Below are 27589 nucleotides of genomic sequence, written 5' to 3' on the forward strand. Positions count from 1 at the left end.
AGGTTGGGAAAGCCCCAACGAGGATGGGAAAGATGCAAGCATCGTCCGTGACAGAAAACTTCCTAAGGGATTAGGTGGTGAACGCGCTGAGTTCACGCCTAGGGAGTGAGTTTTCGTCTTGCTTCCAATTGTCCACTGTTGGTGAGGCTTTGGGAGGATATAGAGGCTCAGTAAGAACTTGTCTTTTTGTGTAAGTTCTTTTGTATCTTAACTTTAGATAGTGGATCGTTTACTCTGGGCGTGGCCCCTAGATGTAGGTGTTTATCACCAAACAAGGTAATCATTATTGGCGTATTGTTTTTTAATGTTTGGATATATTCTGTGATACTGTATCATCGTACGTACTTACTTTATCTATTGCGAGATTATGTGTTTGGATATGTGACAATTTCACATACCTTAGTTATGCCCTAATTAAATGTAGCATGTAAATATTCTGATTATTGATCATTTATTTTTTTAGTAATTAAATAATATAATTAAACGTTGTTATTGATGTAACAATTATTAATTTTCACAAATATACTGTAACATGAAAACACAGTAAATAATCTAATACAAACACTTAATTATTACCCAGGCTAAACTCTCAAGTCTCATGTGTGTATGGATTTTATAACCAGATAATCAAATAAAAATTTGCTAAAGAAACAAATTCAAATAAAATAGCAAACATGGATAAGATTCAAGAGATAAAACGCGTGAATATTGATCATGTCCATTCACATAGTCCAAATTACCGCAATAAAAAGAAAAAGAAAAAAAAGAAATGAAAAACAAAAAAAAACTTTCAAATATGTATCGTCTAACTCTTCTTGTTTCAAATTAACAACGGCACATTGTAAATTTGGATCATGATGTTATATATTCTTAGCTAGGTTTATTAGACTTTTGCACCGTGCAGTTCAAATTTTATTACTAATATATTTTTAGGCCACATAATTTGCTTAGTGATTCACGTTATTATTAAATGTACCTGCCACCTAACATTGTTATGATAAATTTTAACTAATTCTGTCTGTATAAACTTGTCGGTAATGGCAGCTGCTTGAATTAATGGATTAAATATTTAAGGGCATGATGGGTTTAGTGATATATTAATAAGGATTATAGCATGTGTGTTGTGGTCCTCGACAGACAAGACTAGTGTGAAGTTAAGGAGGCTGCGCTTTAATTAGTTTGTGGAATTAGGGATTTTTGGTGATGATCCTGATCCGCGGATGCTAATCCAAACTCACATTCTGATCCAAATCGTGTAAATAATACTATTTAATTATACAAATGACATTGTTTATAATGGACATGCATTATTCTATTATATAAATGACACTGTAACATTTTAAAATGTTATAGTGTCATTTTCAATCTTAGTGTCATTTAAAATATTATAGTGTCATTTACAATCTTATAATGTCAATTTTAGGAAGAGTCATTTATATTTCTGAATAATGTCAATTATACACAGTATCATTTACAATGTAATAGTCTCATTTATACGCAGTGTCATTTGTATAACAGAATAGTTTCAATTACAGGTAGTGTCATTTGTATAATCGAATCGTATCACTTACACAATTTAAGTCAGGATACGGATCAAAATTTGGGTACAGGTCAACCTGGGTGTACGGTACATCCAGATGTACCCAATACCACCTCTTTCCATAGACAGCGGCCGGCTAGAATTATTTATTTCATTTATCTTTCTGTAAACAAATTCTTACTTAATAAGAAGCGTATATATTCTACACTAATTAACAAACTCCTGATTTTCAATTTAATTTAAATAAAGTGATTCGTTTTTATCATGTTAGATAGAATATTCGGTTTGAGTACTATTCCAACGGAAAGACTTTACGGTCTAAATTACATTTTATACCCAATCTTTTAGTTGAAGATGTTTTTTATTCGAACTTTCTACGATGCGGACAGCCGAACAATAGAATTTGTGATTTTAGTTAAATTGAAAAATTAATGTGCATGATTTTGAAAAGAGTCGAAAATAATATACATACGTATTCAAAGAGGACTTAAATATGGCAAGATATAAAATGTATGACTTCACTTCAAAGTGATTAGTTGGGCTGTCAGAATGTTTTATCTGGTGCTATATCGTAAAATAATAGTTATAAAAATGGGATATAATGACACATATAAAATAATAGTAAATGAATAGCGCTACTCACAAGCTATTCGAGATTCGGCTCAATTTTTTTTATTTATGAGCTCGATTCAATAGTAAACGAGCCGAGCTCGAGTCTAACAACATTCAACTCGTTAAGCTCGCGAACATATTCGGTTGCAAGTATATATGTTCATGAACCTTCAATCGAATTAGTACACGAGCTTTAAACTAGACGAGTTCGAGCTCGAGTAACATATTAATTAAAAGTTTTTCCTAAACTTTTAACGAATTCAAGGTCGAACATCATATATACAAATATCTAACGAGCCCATCTCGAACCTAAGCTCAAATTCGACATTATCGAGTATCTCACACGAGCCGAAGCCGAGCGAACAATAAGAAAAAAGTTCGAATTGAGCTCGAACACTTGAATATTTAAACGAGTCGAGCTCAAATCCATTAATATTCGGCTCGGCTCGGTTCGACTTGTTTACCACATTAGATCTCATCCCATATTCATTTACAGCCTTTTGATATTATGGTCCCGTGATCAAATGGCACAACTGATTTTTACGAACATGAAAATTTGATATGTGTTATATTTACAAAAAAAATTATGTCATATTTGTACTTAGGCTCGAAGGTTAACGTAATTAATTAATACTAGTGGCATTTGTTCCATAGCCACACACAGGGTTCCATCGCTTTCTACCAATAAAAGTCTAAATAATACCAAGTACAAGGAAGAAAATGTCACAAACTAAAAAGTCGTTTATTCGCTATTAATTCGACCAATAAAATATTGATAGGTTTGGATTTATATTCATGCATCACATCAAATGGCCTGTTGTTTAATTGCTTCAAAAATTAAATTGAGGACTTGAAAAATTGTCCACTACTACTTGAAAATTTGTCCATTGCCACTTCGTGCACGACAACCATACGTATAAATAATCGTCTTTTTTTTTTGATTTGAGGTAGTTGGGGAGGGAGAGCAATGAGGTTTGAACCCGAGACCTCACTGTTCACATACAGGAGATCGCACCGCTTGATGTCTCATTAAAGACATAAATAATCGTCTTATTTTCTATAATTGTATCCGAAAATTATACTCACTCCGTCCTATTGGAGTCCTATTTAATGTATATAACTCCTTACTTTTCGGCATATATACTAAGGAGGACCTAATTTATATATGAATAAAGTAGATGGACTCACTAGCTCAACATAGTGGTTAAGATTATTTTTTTTATTTTTATTTTTTTTCATAGAAACAAAATCATCAATTCTCGTATATATATATTTCTCACTTTTCATAATTGTTGTGTGTTCTAATTCATAACATGTATATCCGTCGACACTCACATGCATGATAATTGATTTTCTTCCGTCCACGATATTGTTTTCACTTTTGTCATTTTTGTACGTCCACAATATTATTTTCATTTCTATTTATAACAATAGGATTCATATAATATTTTATTTCCTTCGACACATTTATAATGAGACCCAAACTCCACCCACATCAATACCGATCAGTTGTTTCACATGTCCATCCACAGTGCCACGTTGGAGTAACTCACGTAAACCGTGTACTCGAGAACACTATAATTCGTCTCTGCATCGTTCAAATAAGTCGTCGTAACGGCGTATCCGCGGGCGTATCGGAAGGCGCCCGTGCCGCCTATCACCGGCAGCTCGCGCGACGCCTCCGTAACCGGATTTCTGCCGGCGATGCTCACCGTGCTCCCGGCGAACTCCCCCGACGTTATGTAGAAGTTCATGCTGATGGCGACGGCCCGGTCTTCGAGGCCGGCGGAGGCGGTGGTCCCCTGCGCCCTCGCGACCTCCGCGCCGGCGATGTCCGGCTCCGCCGTGACGAGGTCGTCGAAGACGTTGACCTGGCCGAAGCTGGTGGGGGAGGTGGCGGTGATGGAGGCGTTAGCGACGCCGTACAAGGTGGCGTTCGCGCCGGCTCGTACGTCGTGGACGTAGAAATGGAGCTGTGTTATGTTCTCGCTTCCTCTCACGATGGTACGGACCCATGCTTTACCGGCGGAGGCGGCGGTGGCGGTGGCGTCGGGGAATTTTCTTGCGTGTGTGGGAGAAGGGGTGGCGATGAGGAGGCAGGAGAGTATCAAGAGAAGACTACCTATGGTTTGATTCTTCATCTTATAAGTTTCCTTTTTTGGGAAGGTTTTCTCTTGAAGATTGGAGTGAGAGTTAATTTGGAGGTGTTGAAGAAGGATGATTGTATGCATGTATATATATCTTTTGTTTTACTATGTCACGTATCTTTTGTATATATATATCATAAAGTACTAGGTCAAACTTCAAAGAGGAAATTTAGAAGTAGTTGGTAGTTTCATTTTTGTACGCTTTGGCTTTTGACAGGTTGGATTAGATAACATTCAACATCATTAACTAGTACGAAATTTTTGTAACTAGATTTTTCGTATCGGATGAGATCATCTATTCTACCATTTAGTGTGTCTCACTGTGTTCAATTTTTAAATTATTATAATTTTTAATTTATTATATTTTAATACCATAAAAAAGATAATTAACAAAGGTTTATAATTATTATAAATTAATAGGTTAATTAATTTAAAGTTAGGAAACACTCCTCTCCTCCAAATAACATCCTACGATGAATGAGCACGAGTTTTAAGACGAAATGTAAAAAGTAAGGTACTAGTAAATAAGGCATTATTAGTGGTGTGTGTAGTCCAAAATTAGAAAGAGAAGTTTTTTGGGACGGACCAAAAAGAAAAGTTATGAAGTTATTTGAGGGATGGAGGGAATATATTTTTTTAATTTTCATTTTTAGTTATAACTATTAATTAGAGTTTATTATATAATAATATTTTTTATTCTTATAAAGTCATTATAAAACAGAGAGATTAAGAGTGAAACACACTAAATTAGTATGTTATGTACTTCCTGGGTTATATTATTAGTGACTTACTTTCCACTTAAGGCTATTTCATTATAGGTGTCTCATTCTATAAAATGACAAAAATTAATTCTTAAAAATACGTGGATTCTATACTTTTTAATCAATTTACACATTATTTTTAATTTTCGTGTTCAAAAGTAATGAGTCATTGATAATAGGACGAATGAGAATATTTCATTTAATTCAATTCATTATGATTATGCTTCCATGTACCATATAATATTAATAAAATATAACTTTGAAATATAATTTTAAAAAAATTGGTACATGTGCACTAATTCGATAGAGGACGCAGCATCAATAATCATAGGACTTATATTTAACAGTACGTAAGGATAAGCATGAAAGTTAGGTTTATATATAGTTTAGAAAAGTTAAGTTTGATCACAACCAGCTAATCCGTCCAATTAATCAGTAGATAATTTATACGAAGATATTTCTCTATATCCAATCTATAATATTTCTACGAAAGTTTTGGCGAAATTGGGAACAAAATTGTTGAAAAATATAAATAAAATAATGAGATCAAAAGGCGCCGCCCTATAATTAATATTCGTTTGGAAACTACACGGAACGGGGGCTTTGGTAGTTAGGTTAGAACGATCGAATAATATTTTAGACGAGACGAGGGCTAGTTGTCAAAACAGATCCGATCACCTACCCACCGTGGGCAAACATAATGTGTCCACCACTGATGTGGCAATTGTAATTAGAGTAAGATAATTATAATTAGAGTAAGATTTATTAATTCTCCTTCCTAATTAACATTGCCACATCAGTGGTGGGCACGTTATGTTTGCCCACGGTGGGTAGGTGATCGGTTCTGGTTGTCAAAAAATTCATTAATTTTTAGATTTAAATTTTAGAGACGTTTCATATAATATAATAGCGATCTTGAAAAATATGGAACAAAATTTTACGACGGCTTGTGTGATTTTTTTTTTTTTTTTTTCTCACATTGGTAGGAAATCCGGCTTAAATCTTGATAAGAATAAGAGTTATTAGTATGTAAATACACAAATTTTTACTTAATTCATAAATTACATGTGAATTTTAATTTTGGTACAATAATACTTAAAGTTTCAATTTGTTAAGAATTTATCTCGAAACTAAAATTTAAAGAATGCGGTGTATAAAAAACTAGCTAGTATTTCTTTTTTACACTGTTTTAGTGTTTCAGCTTGTTTCTTCAAAAAAAAATCGAAATTATGGATTTTAGTTTGATTGATTTTGAAATGGATTTAAATTTTAGGATAATATATAATTTCGTGATAAAATGATTAATAAATTTAAAATTTATGTATTAACATACCAAAATTACTTAAAGATCGAGTACAATTCTTGAGTTGGTTAAAAGTTTATATATTTACATGTCAGTATCTCTATAAAAATTAATTATCCATTTGACACTATTTCGTGTCTTCGGGAAGAGGGCATGTTTATTTTGTTTATAAATAGAATTTTTTTAAAAGTGTCTAAATTTTATAACTTTGACCCTTTAGATTATAATTTCTTTAACATAATGATGCTGCGATATTTTTCTAAATGAGAATGAGATCGTATCATTAATAAAACAGAGAAAATGTACAAAAATTCCTAGCTAGAGGTCCTAACTTCTACGTAACAAAAAGTCGAGTATACACAACAAGAGACAAACCTTTTGATAATACTATTAGCTTTTGTGGAGAGAAACACTAAACAAAGAAAAAAAAGTAAAAGAATAAAAATGAATAAATTAATAAAACAAAATTTTCAACAACAATTTTCAAAACAATCTGTAACGTATCTCCAAATTCTACGAAAACTTCCCAATCATAACTCATTATTTAAAATAAAATTAATATGGTACTTGTCTGATAACATAATATGAACAATATAGAATTTTTTATATGCATAAAATTAATTCATAAATTAATTATCAATATGAAGAATAATATTGAAAGATAAATTACAATCCATCCACCAAATTAATACTCATATTTCCTTTTTTGTCAACCCACTAAATTAGTATCCATTTCATTTTTTTGATAAGTGTATTCACTCCTAATAAAAGTGAAACTCTTATTCCACTCACAGACACGCATTTTCAATTTCTTAAAACTTGCGTCGTCCTCAAATGAGTACTCATTTGATGGACGAAGGGAGCACTAAATACTAGGAGACTAAAATTAAGGGGTAAAATGTGTGACCCACATACTTAATGTTATTTTTAGTTAATCTTAAATCATTATTAATATAAAGATCTAATTAGCGTAATTTTGTGAGTGAAATACATGAATTTAAATTTAATAGTTGTTTTCTCAATAATAATATCCACAATGATAAATAGGGATATCAATTCAATCCAAAATTCATTGCGATCGAGCCTAAATAGACTGACAATACGAGAGGGTCAAAGCTGAAAATTTTTAACCCACTAAAAATTCTAGTCCGAATGACTCTTAACCAAATAGCCAGACAATTTGACATGGTTGGCTTGAAAATAGCCAGTCCTATATAAAAAATTTCTTGTTATTTGATTTTCAAGTTTTTAAATTTTTTTGTTCAATATATTTTTCGTCTAATACTCCCTCCTATTCATTTTACAAGTCATTTTACACTTTTCAATTCTTTCCATTTTATAATTGATTATCATTAATATGGTAATTATTCAAACTAAATTGATTTCTAAATTATCATTAATTAAGGTTAATTATGGTATTTTTATAATTAATTAAGGTTAATTATGGTAATTTAGATTTTTTGTTTTTTTGATAAATTAACCGTATTAAATAAAAAAAAATTGAAGGCCACGTGACAGGGACTCGAACCAAGACTTTTGGCCTCAAACATTAACCATTTACCGCTTGGTCACACACACAATTAGGGTAATTTCTTATTTATTAATATGTGTCCAAGCTCAAAAAAGACTTATAATTTAAATAGGAGGGAGTACTTAATTAAAATAAAACATTTATATGTAAAAATTAGAAAATGATACTTATTTAAGAAAAATATGCACATCTTTATTATTATATAAGTCGATGTTGAAATATCATTTATTCATATATGTATTTGTTTGATACAAATATATAGAATTGCGAAGAGAAATATAGTTATATCTTTTTATAAACTCTCGATCGAGCCCAACTAGCCCCATTTGGTTAGCCCGAAATCCAAATTTGAAAATTTAGGATTAGGGTTTAGTATTTATAACCTGAATATTTTTTAGCTTGAAAAAGCCTAAAACTGAATAGTTCACAATTGTTCCAAAACTCGGTGGGTTGGTTCGATTAAAATCCCAATCGACAAATAACAAACATGAATATTTTCTTAATTAAAAAACCTCTAATTAGTTAATTAAAGATCTCATGATTCGGAACGACGCAGGACAATTATTAAGGATTCTTTTGGTATGGTGATTAAGCTGTATAATATTCACATGTAACTCAAATATCGGTACAAAACACAACATGAAAGTCCGACAAATATTATACAGATTCAGATACCACCTAATAAGGTGGTGTGCACAATTAATACAAATTATAATTATATTCATAATTAACTTTATTTATATAATCTTAATACATTATATTAAACAAAATATTATATTTTATATATATTTTAACACATGCTATCAAATATAACATTAATATGACTTACAATAAAAAACATTTCAATCAAATATATCACATCTTATACGACAATACCAAACGAGCCCTAATGAGCATGATTTATTATTCTATTGAAGATCAGTAGAGACATTATTAGTCAACACAGTCTCTATATCTCCCATCCAAACTATATTACCCCACGCATGTTATGTCACATTACGTATATAATGACATCATCAATATACACACGCACTCATCCGATCGTGCTTGTCACGTAAATCGAGTATTCGAGCACCGTGCGATTGGCCACCGCATCGTTCAAATAAGTGGTGGTGAGAGCGTATCCACGGGCAAATCGGAAAATGCCGGTGCCACCGACCACCGGCAGCTCACGTTGTTTGTCTCCGAGCTGGTTCCTTCCGACGATGGTGATCGTGCTGCCGTTGTACTTCCCCGACGTGAAGACGAAGTTTAAGGACAAGGAAATAGCCCTAACCCGCATGTCAGCGGAGGCCGTGAGCCCCTGCACTCTGCCGATTTCCTCGGAGTCGAGCTCCGGCGCCGCCGTCAGCTTGTCGTCCAAGACGTTGACTTCGGCGAACCTCGTCAAAGAGCCGGGCGAGGCGACCGCGGAGCTAGCGACGTTGAACGCGGTGGTGTTCGGACCGCTTCGTACGTCTTGAACGTAGAAATGGAGTTTGGCAATGTTTTCCCGTCCTTTGCAGATGTTTTCGAACCACGAATTTTTGGTGCCGTTGTCGGGGATTTGTTTGTCAGCATGTGCTGTAGGGGTGGATATGAAAATGCATGAAAATGTCAAGAAAATTAGAGATGTTTTTAGCTTCTCCATTGTTTTGATTTATTTTGTGATGATGGGAATTTGAGAAGTAGTGCAATTTTGATGTGAATATATATAGATGAAAATTTTCTATTTGTGTACGTTTTACATTAGATATCTCAACATGGGTGCTGGTTTTTTACGATCGAGGAGGAATTCGGTTCACGGATTTGATTTAATAAGATCAAACTTAATCTGTAATTAATAATCCCAAGTTTCACGGTTATACTTGTTACTCCCTTCGTCTCCCATAAATATGTATAATTGTTTTCAACACGAGTTTTAATAAAGAAATTATTAATTAAAGTATCGATAATGGATAAATAGTCTCGCATTAAGAATATTGTTAATTAAGTAGATTATGGATAAATAAGTGCACATTATAAGGATAAAATTGTCTAAATTAAGTGACGTTGTGTTCAAAAATAGGATGTATGTATAAATTTGGGGGGACGAACAAAAAATTAAAAGATATGCATAAATATGGAGACGGATGAAACACTAGTATAAAATTTCTAACAAGTTGTTGCAGCTAGCTGACCTATATGCGCAAGTATATATTAAACATCAATATTAATTTTACGGATAATCCGTATGAGTACTTAATTTGATTAGTATACTATTGACGTCCTATTAACGTTTGTATGTTGCTTGATCTATTTAGTTAGTGCACATGCACTCACATGCATGTTAATTTAGGTTTCTTTAATTTTTTTTTCAAGTATAACATTTATATTTATGAATATCTATTATCAGCGAAAGTCAATTAATATTATAAGCTTTATTACGAAAATTTATAAATCCATTCAAGAATTTTCAAACGATGTGATTCATATGTGTAAAGAATAAGATTGATGGTTCAATTTTCAGATAAAATTCTATTATTTGAGTATCGATCTCATACATATTTTTTTTTAATATGCATACATAGAAATTAATGATGTTGAAATCCGATCTTCATCTAATTTAACTTGTGAAAAACCAAATGTTCAAAATGATTCTACCTACATGATCGTCCTCACATGCTTTTAATAAAAAAGAGTAGTTATAGTATCAGATAAATGGTGCCTCTCATCAAAATAAGAAATTACCCCCAATAATTTGGAAAGAAGGTGAATCTATATTATGTATTCTTCTTTTTCTATAAATACAAATATATTTATTTTTCGCAACTCATATATTTATACAGTAAATTTATACGTGTTCTATATATAATTCATACATTTTAGTTGTGTATATTTCATATTTTAAAAGTTGTTTATACTTCTTTTATTATATATACATTATGTTTATGCATAAGAAATAGTACATATATATTATTTGAACCGATGAATCATACAAAATCATTGTAGATTTCAACTCAAATATTACAATTGGTGCGATGCGTGGGAAATAAGATTACTATTATTTGGTCCAAGTATATAACTTCTTTGTAAAGAAATAGATTGATCCCAATTCCCAAGTCAATAGATGCATTTAACTTGCGTTATCAAGTGGTCAGAATGAACCACGAAATATCTTCAAAATATACAATATGACAGATCATAAAAACACTCCAATAAATTAAATAATTAATACATCTTCGTACGATATGGACTCCAACATATCGGACAATCCAAGAAACAAACAAATAAAGATGCAAGTATAGCAGATAATAATCTCCTCTCTAAAAAACTTATTTTCACTCAAAAACAAGATAACAACATCGAAACATTAATCTAACACTATTTAATTGTATTTTAGTTTTTTAATATATTGATTTATGTCCTATCATTTTTCGATTTTTTCTAAAAATATTCCGCCCTAAGCAAGGAAGTACCCGTCTTTTCAAAAAACTCTCCGAAGAAAATCTCAACACCTGAAAAATGACGTGTCTCGCCAGATCTACATACAACATATACGTTTCCTTTCCTTGTTTAAATTTATACACATTTTCGCTTCAAAAGGCTAGGTGCAGCAAAATATACTTTAGGATATTAGAAAACCAATCAAAAAGGTAGCACATGGATCAATAGCGCTAAGCTACAACTGTTGCTACTGAAGGATCTAGAATACCACTCACTTCGTCCCCCAAACATCTTTTTAAGAGAAGATGACACGGGTTTTCATAAAAGTTACGTGTATTTGATAAATGGAGAATGATTATCACAAAAAATGAAATTGTAAAATTAATAATTAATGAAATTATTTTCAAAAATATGTTAGAAATATATTTTAAGGATGAATCAAAATAAAAATAGAGGAAGATGTTTGAGTGAATCATCTTTCACATGTCTTTAGACAGCCGTGGCCGTGGCATCAATTTTGTATCGATATTACCATATACGATTTTCATTGATAATAAATTTCATAATTATGTTCTTTATATTATCCGACAATAATTTACGTCCCTACCTAAACTCACATGTCATGCTTCACCGTCACGTGAACTCAGAAAAAAAAATATTATTAAACTAAATCTGTCCAAAAGTTACAGATCAATATAATTCATTATTAATTTAGGTGAAGATACAAAAAATAAAATAACGCAAACATTCCTTTTTAATTCTCTGATCTATCTACACTTAGCCGCCCTCTTTGAATAATTAATTGGTTCCTTACTATAAACTTGACCAATGTTTTTCTACTCATATACTACTTCATCCATATCTGTTGTCGATAATCTTAAATTTTTCCGATTATTTCTTCAATGGCAAAAGTTATATCTTTGATGTTTCTCTCTCTCCTCATATCCATGCTAAGTGCTATTCATGCCGAAAATTCCGGCAATTCATTGCCATTTTTGAAAACCAAAGTCATCGGAGCACACCTAAAGCTGACGCAGCTGCACTTCTACGTCCAAGACATCGCCGGTGGGGCGAACCACACGGTGTACGAGGTTGCCCAGGCCTCGATAACCGCGAACTCCGCCTCGAGATTCGGTCAGGTCAAGGTGATGGACCACCTGATCACGGCCGAGCCTGACCAGGGGTCGGCCGTGGTCGGGCGAGTGCAGGGGCTCATAACCTCCTCGGATTTGGGGGTTATGGGCTTCGCCACCAACCTCAACTTCTACTTCACCGTGGGAAAGTATAACGGGAGCACCATCAGCATCGTGGGGCGGAATGAGATCGGTCAGGCGATGCGGGAGCTGCCCGTGGTCGGTGGGACCGGCCTCTTCCGCTTCGCCACCGGGTATTCTGTAAGCTCGACTTACTCTTACGATGCGGCGACTAGCCATACGGTTATCGAGTACACGTTTTATGTGAAATCGGCTAGCGCGAGGTTGAAGAATATTGAACAAGAGCTTGTGTAATTGCTTTATTTTCTTTTGTTTTGTCTTGTCTTGTTACGGTAATAAAATGCTATATTGTGGCGGTTTCAAACGTGACATATAATGAGTTTAATTTGTTTATATCGGTACATTTTGTTTTATGTTCGATCCAACAATTGCAATTGGACTAAAACGAATTAGACGATGAAGCATTATACTATTTTATTACCGAGTGACCTAATTAAAGCTACTGTTTGGGAGGAGACGCACCAATTAAATATCCTTAATTTACAAGGGAAAAAAAGCCTTAATTCAATCTTAACCCACTAAAAAAACGTGTAAATAGCGGCGACAATTACCGGCGGCGATTTTGCCGTCGGTAATTACCGGCGGCACGGCGGCGGCATTTCAGGTGACCCGCTCTTTCGCAATCACCGGCCAATTACCGACGGCAAAATCGCCGCCGGTAATTAGCGACGGCGACGCCGTCCGGTAATTTTAGTATACGCAATAAATGTTTAATTTTATACAATTACCGACGGCGTTTTGCGGTCGCTAATTAGCGACGGTAATTGCCGTCGGTAATGAACTAAATATAATTCACGCGTAACCCTTCTTTTTTCAGTTTTGCGCCGCACACACACCGAACCACCCCCTCCCCCCCCCGCTTCCCCCTGCTGCTTCTTCCGGTCTCCACCCGCCGCCGACCGCCGCCGCCGCCGACCACCGCCGCCATGCCCAGGTAACTCTCTCCCTCTCTCTCTCTAGATCTATATATCTCATTTTAATTATATATATAATTATTTAATTTTCACTTAAATTCTTCCTTGTAGTTCGACGACCTCGTTTCGCCGCCTTCTTCACGACACCCCGCCGGTAATTAATTAGCGACGGCATTTGCCTTCGGTAATATCCTGGCCAACTCCGGCGATGCGCCACCGGACGGCGGTGGACATTACCCACGGCGTTAATGCCGCCGCTAATTAGCGGCGGCAACTGCCGTCGGTAATATTCCGGCAATTCTCCACCGATCAACGTCGGTAAATGCCGGCGGCTGTGCCGTAATTGCCTGCGGCGGCCGATCGCCGTCGGTAATGTCGTTACCGACGAGCCCATTAGTGGCGGCACGTTGCCAACGGCGCCGCCGCCGGTAGCATATTTTACCGGCGGCCGTTCTTTATTACCGACGGCATTCTGCCGTCGGTAATCCTTGGATTTTTTGTAGTGACCATTTATTCATACAATGGTGGAATTATTTTTCCATTACATAAGAATTATCACCAATTTCATTAAAATATGTGTTCATAAAAAATATCATACTTTTAGTGGATGGAGTGAGTAAATTAAATTAATTAAAATATGTGTTCATATAAAATTAAAAACTGAAAATCGAGAAGACAAAAAAAAGAAGCTAATTAACAACTAACCAACCCCAATAACCAAAAGCTATCTACAGGTTAATTTAAATATAGAACATAATTAACGTAAAAATATATTAAAATAAAATAATGAAATTACAGGCTTGATAGCAAAAGGTATGTTTTATATTTTATTTTCTTATTCAATATGAATACATTTACGCTCTCCAAATAAAGGCACTTGTTTAGTCCGAAAGCACAAAAATGTAACAGAATCTTCTGAAACTAACGGAAAATCATGCGATTGTGGAGCTAAAAGTGTTGAATATAATTTTTTTAGGGGCAAAAGTGTGATATAATTTCTTGGATAGGACCAAAGTGCAGTTTTCCCTTGAGCTGCTTGTTAATTAGGTAAAGGAAGAAGGGTTGGTGGATTGATTGTATCTCAAAAGAAGAAGAAGGGTAGGCGGATGAATGTGACAATCTGTTTAGAGTTGATTTATCAAACTAATATTTTTGGCTGTAGTGGTCAGTTGATTAGTGGAGTATTATTCATCAAAAGAATAGGTAGGCACGTGATAAACTCAATAAAAACTGTGTATAGGGCATTTGAATTCTTTTATTCTTAAAAAAAAAAATCATCTTTTATATTTTAATTTGGTTTTTTATAATCATTAATAGAGTTTATATATAGGTTAATTTTTAGTATTAAATTTTAATACTTTTGGTTAATAGTTCATTATTAAGTTTGACTAATCTGCATATGGAGTATATATGTTTTTCAACTTTAACTATTAATAATAAATATTACTTCCTCTGTCGCACTCCAATAGGTTCGTTTTTCTTTTGAATAAATATATTTTTAATTATGTTTAATTATTTTTTATTTTTTAATTAACTTATTTTTGTGTTTTTGTTTTTCATAATATCAAATTTTATAATTGTGAATTCTTTTTAATTTTTTTTATAATTTTCAATTCAAATATATTTAATTAAAATTAATTTTTCATTATTTATAAGTATAATAATTGAATTAGTAATAATTTTATATAAATATAAAAATTTAAAATATTTTCCCGCGGGATGCATATGCTAGTTTTTATTTAAAGTAGGGATCGCATTTTTTAAATCTTGCTTGTTTTGATTCTTTTGAATGATATCAAAATATATACCTAGTCCAAAGGAAAAATTCTTGGCCGAAATTTCATACGATCTGCCTGAACCTTTTATTACACCAAATTAGTAAACGAAGCATAAATGATATATAAATTTCTTAACTCTTCTTCATATATACCTTAAAGCAAACGAACTCTAAAGAACAAAAACTAGAGTTTATTCCTTCAATTCTCGATTACGTTTTCCCGGTATTCTACCGAGTTTATACGAAGAAATCTGTCTTCATACATATATCTACATGTATGTATGTGTATCAGTGTATATACAAGCAAAATCGAGAAGGAAATTAGGATAAAACTGTTTCCCATATCATGCAATATTCTCTACTAATTGGAAAAATAAAGGAATATGATTAGAATGATATATAAATTTCTTAACTCTTCTTCATATATACCTTAAAGCAAACGAACTCTAAAGAACAAAAACTAGAGTTTATTCCTTCAATTCTCGATTACGTTTTCCCGGTATTCTACCGAGTTTATACGAAGAAATCTGTCTTCATACATATATCTACATGTATGTATGTGTATCAGTGTATATACAAGCAAAATCGAGAAGGAAATTAGGATAAAACTGTTTCCCATATCATGCAATATTCTCTACTAATTGGAAAAATAAAGGAATATGATTAGAATGAAAGTTGTCTCTTTTGACTATGCTACTTTTAAAATGAAATTATATGTCAAATAATGAAAAGCGTATTAGATCAAACTAAGACAACTTCTACTTTTGTTTCATTTTTCAATTAAAGTTTATGCGAGTCAACTAACCTACCTCAATTGTTGTGTGTTAATATATAGAAATCTAATACGTAACACTAATTATAATATCTAACAACTAGCTTTGTTAACTTGTGAACGTGGCAAATTAATTAGTCAACATTTAATTTACTAGCTGAATTCAAAATTTCCACTTGATAAAAACCTTGTAACATGGGAATAATTAGTCAATATTCAATAGCTTAACTAGAAATTAATTTACACTATACTTGATCAATTCTTGCTATTGCTTAAGAATCAATCTATCTCTATATATAGTCACCCTTCTTCAACACTTCCAATACAATCTTCCTTCAAGAAATCCCCCATTAGGGTTTTGCTAAACTCAAATCCAAAACAAACTAGCTAGAGAGAGAGAGAGACCTCTAACTACTAGGGTTTTGCTCAACTCCAATCTAAAAAAAGAAGCTATCATTGAGAGAGGGAAGATGAAGAATCCAACAATAGTTCTTCTATTGATAATTTGTGGCATGTTATTCTCCTCCGCGGCCGCGGGCCCCACCGGAACATGGTCCAACACCGTCCGCCGAGGAAGGAAGCAGACAACGACGCTTCATTTCTACGTGCATGACGTCCGAGGTGGTCCGAACGCCACCTTGTTCGCCGTCGCTAGCGCTCCCATCACCGCGAATTCTCCGACGAGGTTCGGCCAAATCAATGTCTTCGACGACCTCGCCACGGCTCAGCCGGACATCAACTCGCCGGAGGTGGCTAGGGTGCAAGGAACCACCACCTCCGCGGACCTCCGGGTTCGGGCGATCGCCATGAACGTCAATTTCTTCATAACGGCGGGAGAGTTCAACGGCAGCGCCGTCAGCGTCATTGGCCGGAATGCGGTGACGGAGGATGAACGCGAGCTGTCGGTGGCCGGCGGCACCAAGGCTTTCAGGAATGCTCGTGGATATGCGATCACCAAGTCTTATTCCAATGATCCGGCCACGAATTATAGTGTCATTGAATACACGATTTATGTGACAACTAGAGTTTGATTCCAACATTTGAAGTATTGGTTCTTTGTATATTGATGATGTTATTTTATTTTTTATGTATTTTTGATATTTATGTTTAAGTAAACGATGTATTTTTTAATTTGTTGAAGAATGTCGTTACTAATGATTCGTAGTCAACGTTTTTTTCCCGAAGCTGTGACATTTTTCCTTGTACTTTATTTGGGCATTTGCATAATCTATTTCATTTTATTTTCCCAATGTACATGTTATATTTGGGCTTATAGAATCTATTATTTCTTTTTATTTTGCTTGGGTGTATGCACGATCCAAACCAGTCTAATTAATGAATTTGATAATATTCATTTTAATTAAAAATATAACTTTAACATAATCAACCGTACTTATCAATTATTAACTCAAAATACTAGAAAATTAATTAACCAACAATGGCTTGGGTTAATTAGGCTAGTGAGCTCGAATCTTGGCATGATGATATTCTGGGCTTTAAATTAACAGGCCTATTGGACTGTCCCAAAATAGAAAAGAATGATCAATTTTTATTTTTGGAATTTAAATCTTTCTCCATTTAGTGTTTTTGGGAGTGGATGAAATTAAGCAATAATATTTATGTTTTCCATCAACTCAATTAATTATAAATATTAGCATAAGTATATAATATAAACATTTATCCGTCCCTCCCATATAGTCTATTGTTTTTTAAGATTGTCTTTATTAAGTATATTTTACTTTCAACTACAATAAATATACCATGTAATGACTTAAATTAAATATGGGGCTACTTTTATATATAAGACGAAGTCAAATAGAAAAGCCGCCTAGACCTGATCAACACAACAAATTATCATTGATGATAAAGTCCTCGTATGGGATCACCCGTTCAACATTCTCTTTCGCCTCTCTATTAATATTACTATATATTTTATAATAATTTATTTAAAAATATTACTATTATATAATAAATTTTAATTAATAGTATAATTTAGACTCTTAATTACGAGAATGGAAAGGTACTCCTGCATTCCTCATAAGAAATGATACTTTTAATATAACCCTAACAAAAGTTCTTAATTCAAAAATATTGTAAGAAAAAAAAATTATAAATGCTAATTGGATCATCGAACGCTAAGTAAATATTTTATAATTATACTAAAATATACACACTCCATCTCAACAAGTATGACACATTTGTTATCGACACGAATATATATAAAAGAGAGAACGATCATAGTATAAAGATGTATTAGTTATATTTAATATAGAATAAAATGATTTCCAAAAATCAATGTCAAGATTAATGGAACAATTCAAATATATATATATATATATATATATATATATATATATATATATGCTAAGTTTAATAGAACAGAGGGAGTATTATTAATTAAAATGAACAAAACAATGATTAAAAACAATTAAAAAAAAGTAATTAAAAATGTGTTACGACATGAGACACCAAGTGGGATAGAGAATGTGTGTATTACGTTGTATTAATACTTGATACTAGGGCTCATTTAGTTTTCAGTAAAGGATTATGTAGGATAATTTGTAACCAGGATATTTAGCGTGGATAATGACAGATTATTAATACTGAGTTGATGTTTGCTATAATGGCTAAATACATAATATCCTGGTTTAAGTTAATCATAGGGGGGAGGTGGTATTATTAATTCTAAGAAATCTGGATTATAATAATACTGGGTCGTGGGATTAAACCGGGTCATCCGCATTATTACTAAATAATATCAAACACTAGAGTGATTTGTACTAAATTAGCTAATACAGTGTATTAGCCAATATCAAACACGTAAATGTCTCAAGTTCAAATTCACCGTCATTTATGTTGTACAATATTTAAAGTTGTTTATTTATTTTTAAAATATAAGGAAAACGGAAGATCCTATACGTGAAGCGAAAAATAATTTTTCAACGTGTATCAAGATAGAAGTAGGAATAATTATTCTAACAGACGAAATGTCCACTAATATTAATTAAGTTCATCTAATTTTCAATCAATCCATCCATCTATTTAAACCCCTTTGATCATCTCAAAAATATATCCCCTCCTTCAACACCTTCGCCATTAGGGTTTTGCTCAACTCAAATTTCCCAACAAAAAAGAAAAAGAAAGATGAAGAACCCAACAATTGGAATTCTCTTAACAATAACCTGCCTGCTCATCGCCACCGCCACCGCCACCGCCGCCGCGGCCAACGAAACCGCATGGCTCCAAACCTTCTGCCGAGGAAACAAATTCACAACCAAGCTTCATTTCTACGTTCACGACATACGAGCCGGCCCTAACGCCACCTTGTTTACCGTCGCTAACGCCTCCATCACCGCCGCTTCCCCCACCGGCTTCGGCCGCGTCAACGTCTTCGACGACCGCATCACGGTGTCGCCGGACATCGCCTCCGAGGAGGTGGGCAGAGCGCAGGGGACCACCGCTTCTGTGGACCTCGCTGTCACGGCATTCTCCATGAATCTCAACTTCTTCTTGACGTCGGGAAAGTTCAACGGCAGCACCGTCACTGTTGTCGGCCGGAACCAGTTCGCCGACGCACAGCGGGAGCTGTCCGTCGCCGGCGGCGCCGGGGCTTTCCGGGAAGCTCGCGGATATGCGATTACTAGCAGTTACTCTTTTGAGGCCGCCACGAATTACAGCGTGATCGAATACACGGTTTATGTGAAGACTTCTAGAAAATGTTCTTGATTATCATGCAAACATTGCGTGCATGTTGTTGATATCATTTTATTTTCGTTTTTTGTGCTTGTCGATGAATTTAATTATGTTTGAATAAATGGGTGATTGCAATTTAAATAAATGAAATTTTGTCGATTTTGTACGTGAAATAAAATTTAAGCCTATAAATGAATGAACTTTCAGTTGTTTTAATTTAACGAACAATTGTCTCTTACCTCTAAATTAAAAAGGCTAAGGCAAACGCTTGGAATGTCTACATATTTTTAATGACTGTATTAAACGATGTGGATGTCTATAAATTGACCATGTGAAGATTTATGATAAAAAGTTCGTATATTAATTTGGAGTCAGAATTGGCAACTATATGTAAAATGAAAATTGAGTAATATTGATGCATTTAGTTAGGCGAATTTGAATAAATTATGTGCCACACATGATATTTATTAAGAAGAAAAAAAAAGTCTCCCGTGGTGGAAATAATGGTGGTGCATGCACATGAAGGTTTTTTCAAGTCGACATTTTATCCTTTTCCTCCTCCATTTTTTTTTTTATTAGGAAAAGAACTTATTATTAAGACCTCTTGGTACCAGAAATACCAATACCATTGTTACATAAAGAGAGACAAAATGTCTCCTGAGTACCAGGAGGAAGAACAGGGTTCAACTTCAAGTAAATTAAACAGCTTATTCTTGCTTCTCATTCGTGCTTTAATCTCGTTTATCACTTTTCCTCCTCCATTTGTTCCCAAGAACGGATTTATACAGCTTTTAATACATCCTAAACAATAAACATATTTCTCAAAAAAAAATCTAAACATGAGAGACTGCATAGATCAATTAAAGAGCAATCACAAAAACGTCCTAAACATGTGCACTCAGGGTTTATATAAACCCTATAGAATAACTCCTAAAAAGAGTCCCACAAGAAAAAGAAAATATTAATTGTTAATTATGTTGGCCCAATATCCCAAGCCCATTTAATTTCCTACACCTTAATTGTAACACCCTAAATATAAACTTTGATCTAATTAAATATCATATAGTATTTTCGTAAAATATTGAAAACTCAAATAATCTAATTTCAAAACCCTGTAGAGAACCTAATAATCGAAGGTAAAACGACCAAATATCATTTTTAGAAAAATACCATACACACTAGACTGAAAACATAACACTAATTTATCAAAGTACCTAACATTATATAAGAAAGTCAAATATGATTCACTAGAAATTCTTAAACTTTACCATCAAAATAAACTTACTTCAAATCCTAAATTTTTCTTAACCAACAAAGAGTCTTTAATAATACTATAGAAAGCATGATTAAAATATCCTAAGCACCACACACATCCATCACGCATCTCCCTGCTCCTCGCCTGAAAAGGTTTTAAACAAATTGGGGTGAGTATTTTAAATATACTCAGTGAGGGGGAATTCATAACTAGCTTTTACTTTGTCCAAACGTGAAACATAGCATATGAAATATAAAATCATAACTTCAACCATAAACCAACAACTTGCTCAATTAACAAGAGAGGAAATATGGGACATAACTTCAACCACATTTCAATACAACACTTAAGGAAGTATGAACACATGGGACATATCACTTCAACTGTGCACAGGAACATAAACTTAGCATATTGCTATATGCTCACATCATAATCTCATTCATAAATCATATCATATGTAAACACGTTGGACATAAAATAACTTTCTCAATAAATAACTTAAAACATTTTCTTGCGGAATTTAAACTTGAAATAAAGGAATTTTCTTTATTTTTACCCACCTCAAATCCTTGGTAGTAACCTTGATTAATGCTTAACTCGGGGATAGAGATCCTAATTGCGCCACACCTAATCACATAAATATAAATACCTCAATATAGGCCTATCTAAAATAATATATTGACATCAATAATGTCTAACGAATTACCTCTGACCTCTATGAATTAATACGCTACATGAGAATTTACAGAAATTTAAAATAGTTTTTATGAACTAAGAATTTAACTAGAAGAATAAATCACTTCAGAAATTGAAATAAATTTAACAAATAAAATAATAGGACTAATAAATTTTCCAAATCATATACTCTATCTAACAGTATACACGCCAACTACATATATATACATGCATAATGGTTTACACCAATGAAATTTTACTCAAAAACCAACCTCAAATTTATCAAAATAATTAACTAATTATATATGGAATCCCAACACTCTAATACATATATAATCTGATTCTACTCCAAATGAAAACTGGTCCACCCACCATTAGTAAAACTTACGAACTTCAAAATTAAAAATTGAGCAATCATAAATAAAGAAAAATAAATAAACTTAAAGACTTATTCAAGGATTTAACTAGGAAACAAGAGCATTTATGTGAAATTTTGATTTTCTTGAAAAGCTATTCCATCAACTATAAAAAAAAATAGATTACCGAGTTTTGACTGTAATCTCAAAAGACCCAAAGAGATAAACTTAAATGAATTCACAAAGATTTTACCAAATAACGCAAACTTATCTCGACAGCCGTAATTGAGAAACAAAAACAGACCAACATTCACAAATTTCAAATTCAATTCTGTACTCGGTGAGTTCATACTCTAAATTCAAATTATAATTCAATACTACAAATAAAATTAAAATCATACCAAATTTGAGAAAAACTCACAAATTAAATAAAATTAGAATATAATCTTACAAGAATTCTTGATTTCTTGGCAGCAACTAAAACTTGAATACTTGAAGAACTTTAACAGAGAAGGATTTCAGAGTTTTTTGAATGGTTGTGAAACGAAAGGAGAAAATAGCAGAATATAAAGTTGGAGAATGAGAATTTTCAGATGATCAGTTTGTGAAAACCGTCTGTGCAAGTCTTCAGAAAAGAAGAGGGAATAGCGGAACGGTTTCTACACGTTTCATTCGTAGAAACCGCTAGGTTGGACGAATTTTATAAAAGATTTTCAGAACTGTTTCTGTGAACACGCTACTATAGTTATTTATCAGATAAGTTAAATAAATCTTATATCTAGCCCGCTAACACATACTTAAGCCCAATATTTAAAAAAAACAGCAAATTAATACATCCTAAGGCCCAAATAAAAATAATACGTAAATATTTATTATCAACTCAATAATAAAAATATGATCTAGGCGCAATTTCAAACTTCCTGAAATCCCCTACACATAAAATCAAGAATAAATATAAAGAGACTATTTTCTCAAATTTTAATAAATCATTAAATCACAAAATAGTAATAATAATAAAATGTGGGATGTTACATTAATTTGGTAGCTCTTATTTTTTAGCCCTAGGATATGTGTGAGATCGGTTTCTTTCCTTTTCCGATCATCCTTCCTCATGTGTTGCTTCCTCCGTCCCTAAAAATTAAGGTCCAAAAAAGATAATTTGAATTTAGTTTAAGAAAAAGTGTGTACTTATATTTGAAGTGGAGACTGGATCTCATACTTTTTTGTAAATAGTGAGTAGAGAAGTTTGTTGGATCATTTCTAAATATATAAGGAAATATCACAATTTTCAAGGATATTTTTGTAAACGGCGAGTGGATAAGTTTGTAGGGTCATTTTCAAATAAAAAAATACCACAATTTTAAAAAACGTACCAATATAATAATATATAAGATCACAATTTTCAGAGTCGGAGGAAGTATTTTCTTAGGAGTTATATCTACCCAACAATAGTAATTGGAAATAATAAGAAACGTTCACATCATGGAAGACTTTTCCTTTTCCTTCAGGGTGCGTTTATTTTAGAGGATAAATTTATCATGAGAAAATGAGGGATAACAAAAATTTATGCATTTAAATGCCTTCTTTCTTTTCCCACATTTTATATAAATGAGAAGTTCACCATTTTTTCTTCCTTATTTTCACTTCAAGAAGTGATAATATTATCCCTGCTTTAAGTAACCTGCAATACTATTTTAAGAGGGTATTTGGCTAAGTTTATTTTTAAAAAGCTTATAAGCTCTTAGAGCTTATAAAATGTTTAAAGAGCTTATAAGCTAGAGAGAAAAAATTTAGTTAGTTAGAGTGTGAAAATATTTGTTAGAGAGAGAAAATCAAAAAAGTGATAAAATTATAGAATGATATATTATGAAAATAAAAAATCATAGTTAAGTTTTTTGAGACGAAAATCATAGTTAAGTTATTTTTGTAAAATGACATGTCACTACAAGAAAATGCGGCTCTAACGACCGAAATTTCGGTCGTTAAAACTCAAAAATCGGTCGTTAATATTTTTAACGACCGATTTAACGACCGTTTTTTTCGGTCGTTGTTTGCATCGTCGCCCGAGTTTTAACGACCGTTTTTTCGGTCGTTAAGTTTAACGACCGATTTTTTATTTTTAACGACCGAAATTTCGGTCGTTAAAAAGGGAAAATAAAAATAAAAAAATTATTTTTTTTATTTTTTTTAAATAACGACCGAAATTTTATTATTAACGACCGAATTTTCGGTCGTTAAAAATTAATAAAAAAATAATTTTTTTTTCAAAAAAAAAAATATATATATATATATATATATATTTAAATATCTTTGTATCCCACAAGTATTTTTAGTGTATTTCTAATGTATTTTGACCTTAATTGCATACCATATATATATATATATGTATATATATATATATATATATATTTAAATATCTTTGTATCTCACAAGTATTTTTAGTGTATTTCTAATGTATTTTGACCTTAATTGCATACCATTTGATGAACTTCCCAGTAGGTCACCCATCTTACTTGTGCTCTAAGTCAAGCACGCTTAACCTTAAAGTTCCTTTCGAGTAGTCACCAGTACAGAACATTCGTATTATTGATATATATAGTACCCATTTATTCATTTAAACTCTAATTCAATATAAAATATCATTAATCATTCATAACCTTATAATATGTCGAGATAATAACTAAGATTTGTGGTGCCGGCGAAACATTGACGGTAAATATACGATCGAATTTAAAATAATAAAAAAATAATATTATCGTAATTATTGATATATATAGTACCTATTAATTCATTTAAACTCTAATTCAATATAAAATATCATTAATCATTCATAACCTTATAATATGTCGAGATAATAACTAAGATTTGTGGTGTCGGCGAAACATTGACGATAAATATACGATCGAATTTAAAATAATAAAAAATTAATATTATCGTAATTAAAAAAAGAAAAGAAAATATGAGTATGAAAAATAACAATCAAATATACAACAAAATCAACATTAAATCAAATAATCAATATTAATAAAATTAATATTTGAAAAATAATTTTATTATTTTAAAATAATAAAATCATTAATATTTTGAAAATAATGAATCTAATAATTTAGAAAATGTAATAAGTCTAATAATTTATTATAATAAGTCTAATAATTTATTATAATAAATCTAATAATTTATTATTATTTGCAAATAATATCACATTTTTATTAATAATCAATATTATCTATTTTTATAGAATAATATTATGAAAATAACAATCATTTTTAAAATATTCTCTATAATTTGAAAATAATAATTAAATAGAAAATTAATAAAAAATAATTAAATATTTATATATATATATATGTATGTTTTTATATATAATCAAAAAATAAAAACGAAATTTAAAATTTTTAAAATTGAAAAAATAAAATTAACGACCGATTATTCGGTCGTTAATAAATAAAATAAATAAAAAATAAATAAAATAAATAAAAATAATTTTAACGACCGAAAAATTCGGTCTTTAAAAAAAATAATTAAAAAAATAATTTTTTTCTTTAAAAAATATTAAAAAAAATTAAAAAAATTAAAAAAATAATATTAACGACCGAATAATTCGGTCGTTAAAAAAATTAATTTTTTTTTGAAAAAAAAATATTTTTTAATAAAAAAATAAAAAAATATATATTAACGACCGAATTTTCGGTCGTTAAAATTAAAAAAATAATTAAAATATAAAAAAAATATTTTTACGATCGAAAATTCGGTCGTTAAGAAAAATTAAATATTAAAATATTAAAAAAATAATTAGCGACCGAATTTTCGGTTGTTAAAAAATAAAAATAAATAAAAAATAAAATCGGTCGTTAAACGGTCGTAAATCGGTCGTTAAGGCCGCAAAATTAACGACCGAAATTTTCGGTCGTTAAACGCGTGTTTTCTTGTAGTGTGTTCTTATAAAATAATGAGAAAATAAGTTGGGGTAGATAAACTTATTTTTTGGAGAACTCTTAGAGCTTATTTTGTAGCTTATAAGCTCATAAACAACTTATAAAATGTTTTAAAGCTCAGTCAGCTCAGAAGAATAACAGAAATTCCATGTGCGATTATTAAGACACTTGTAAATGTCCTATTAGAATATCTAATAAAACAGTCACAATTATTCTATTAAAATATTTTAGTAATCCTTACCGGAATGAGAGAGAGATTGCATTAGATCAAGTAAAGAGTAATCACAAAAACGTCCTAAACATGAGTGCTCTTATTTTCTTACCTTATTATATATAAACCCTCCCCATTTTTGACGTTTTCTTATCATTTTAGCCTTGGATCTGTGAGATCGCTTTCTTTCCTTTTCGGATCATCTCTCCTTATAATGTCTTATTTTCTTTGGAGTTATATCTACGTACCCAACAATAATAGTAGCTAGGAACTGATGAGAAACGTTCACACCATGGAAGACTTTTCCTTTTCCTTCAAAATAAACATCGTAATATAGTCGAACACTAAAGTGTGCTCATCATTTATTCAAACATAATTAAATTCACCAACTAACCCAAACATAAATAAAAATAAAATGACATCATCAAAGTAAGGCCAAAGGTCTTGGGTCGAGTCTCCTGTGGCGTTACCTTAAATTTATTTATTTAATATTGTTATTTATCAAAAAAAAAAAATGACATCATCAACACACACGCCCGCCGCCGGCTGCTAAAAGATGTTCTAACTGCTCGCGCTCGCGACGTAAGAACATCTTTTAGAAGTCTTGACATAAATCGTGTACTCGAGAACGCTGTAATTTGTGGCCTCCTCAAAAGAGACGGTCTTCGTAATCGCGTACCCGCGAGCGTCCCGGAAGGCCTTGGAGCCGGTGGCCACCGACAGCTCGCGTTCCTCGTCGGCGAACTGGTTCCGGCCGATGACGGTGACGGTGCTGCCGTTGAACTCTCCCGACGTCAAGAAAAAGTTGAGGTTCATGGAGTATGCCTGGACGTTAAGGTCCATGGAAGTGGTGGTCCCCTGAGCTCGGGCGACCTCCTCGGAGGTGATGTCCGGCGCCACCGTGACGCTGTCGTCGAAGACGTTGACCCGGCCGAAGGCGGTGGGGGAAGTGGCGGTGATGGAGGAATTGGCGACGTTGAACAACGTGGCGTTAGGGCCGGCTCGTACGTCGTGGACGTAGAAATGGAGCTTGGTTGTGGATTTGTTTCCTCGGCAGAAGGTTTGGATCCATGAGGTTTCACCGGCGCCGGCGGCGGTGGCGGTGGCAGTGGCGGTGAGAAGGCAGGCGATTGCTAAGAGAAGAGCAATTTTAGGGTTCTCCATATATAATATAGTTTTTGTTTTTATTTTTTTTGCTTTTTTGAAGTAGCTAAGGATATGTTTTGAGATGATCAAAATTGAAAGGGGTTTATATAGATTGATGGATTGGTTGAACTCAACGTTGGGTAGAATTGATTTGAGTGTGAGAGATGAAATCCTACATATTTACATTTATACACGTCGGATATATAATTATATTTGGCTTCGCACATGATAATATAGTAAATGACAAGTTGTGTTGAGATTTTGGCGTCTTTAATTTGGTAT

The 27589-nt window shown here is 32.5% G+C and overlaps 6 protein-coding genes and 1 long non-coding RNA gene across 7 annotated transcripts; 3 read left to right on the top strand and 4 right to left on the bottom strand.

Annotated features, from left to right (window-relative positions):
• Positions 1–3539: 3539 nt before the first annotated feature.
• Positions 3540–4572, bottom strand: LOC131005632 (dirigent protein 21-like). The gene has a single exon (XM_057932639.1). It carries the CDS (start codon positions 4381–4383, stop codon positions 3667–3669), a length of 717 nt encoding a protein of 238 aa, XP_057788622.1. The 5' UTR covers positions 4384–4572; the 3' UTR covers positions 3540–3666.
• Positions 4573–8699: 4127 nt separating this feature from the next.
• LOC131005633 (dirigent protein 21-like) lies at positions 8700–9581 on the bottom strand. The gene has a single exon (XM_057932640.1). It carries the CDS (start codon positions 9522–9524, stop codon positions 8928–8930), a length of 597 nt encoding a protein of 198 aa, XP_057788623.1. The 5' UTR covers positions 9525–9581; the 3' UTR covers positions 8700–8927.
• Positions 9582–11997: 2416 nt separating this feature from the next.
• LOC131005634 (dirigent protein 22-like) lies at positions 11998–12884 on the top strand. Its single transcript, XM_057932641.1, has one exon. The coding sequence runs from the start codon at positions 12202–12204 to the stop codon at positions 12805–12807; it is 606 nt and encodes a 201-aa protein (XP_057788624.1). The 5' UTR covers positions 11998–12201; the 3' UTR covers positions 12808–12884.
• A 3622-nt stretch (positions 12885–16506) lies between these two features.
• Positions 16507–17067, top strand: LOC131012402 (dirigent protein 22-like). Its single transcript, XM_057940359.1, has one exon. The coding sequence runs from the start codon at positions 16507–16509 to the stop codon at positions 17065–17067; it is 561 nt and encodes a 186-aa protein (XP_057796342.1).
• Positions 17068–19180: 2113 nt separating this feature from the next.
• LOC131012414 (dirigent protein 21-like) lies at positions 19181–19762 on the top strand. The gene has a single exon (XM_057940367.1). The coding sequence runs from the start codon at positions 19181–19183 to the stop codon at positions 19760–19762; it is 582 nt and encodes a 193-aa protein (XP_057796350.1).
• Positions 19763–20902: 1140 nt separating this feature from the next.
• Positions 20903–22731, bottom strand: LOC131005635 (uncharacterized). The gene is made up of 3 exons (XR_009095298.1): positions 22467–22731; positions 21545–21611; positions 20903–21128 (listed from the first exon to the last, which is right to left on the bottom strand). It is a non-coding gene; the product is annotated as an uncharacterized LOC131005635 (long non-coding RNA).
• Positions 22732–26722: 3991 nt separating this feature from the next.
• On the bottom strand, positions 26723–27325 carry LOC131012422 (dirigent protein 21-like). Its single transcript, XM_057940378.1, has one exon. It carries the CDS (start codon positions 27323–27325, stop codon positions 26723–26725), a length of 603 nt encoding a protein of 200 aa, XP_057796361.1.
• Positions 27326–27589: the final 264 nt, after the last annotated feature.

Source organism: Salvia miltiorrhiza, chromosome 1 (genome assembly GCF_028751815.1).
Source record: "Salvia miltiorrhiza cultivar Shanhuang (shh) chromosome 1, IMPLAD_Smil_shh, whole genome shotgun sequence".
Taxonomy (NCBI): Eukaryota; Viridiplantae; Streptophyta; class Magnoliopsida; order Lamiales; family Lamiaceae; genus Salvia; species Salvia miltiorrhiza.

Coding starts and splice junctions, on each gene's coding strand:
- LOC131012414 (XM_057940367.1), top strand. CDS start 19,181: ATGAAGAACCCAACAATTGGAATTCTCTTAACAATAACCTGCCTGCTC.
- LOC131012422 (XM_057940378.1), bottom strand. CDS start 27,325: ATGGAGAACCCTAAAATTGCTCTTCTCTTAGCAATCGCCTGCCTTCTC.
- LOC131005634 (XM_057932641.1), top strand. CDS start 12,202: ATGGCAAAAGTTATATCTTTGATGTTTCTCTCTCTCCTCATATCCATG.
- LOC131012402 (XM_057940359.1), top strand. CDS start 16,507: ATGAAGAATCCAACAATAGTTCTTCTATTGATAATTTGTGGCATGTTA.
- LOC131005633 (XM_057932640.1), bottom strand. CDS start 9,524: ATGGAGAAGCTAAAAACATCTCTAATTTTCTTGACATTTTCATGCATT.
- LOC131005632 (XM_057932639.1), bottom strand. CDS start 4,383: ATGCATACAATCATCCTTCTTCAACACCTCCAAATTAACTCTCACTCC.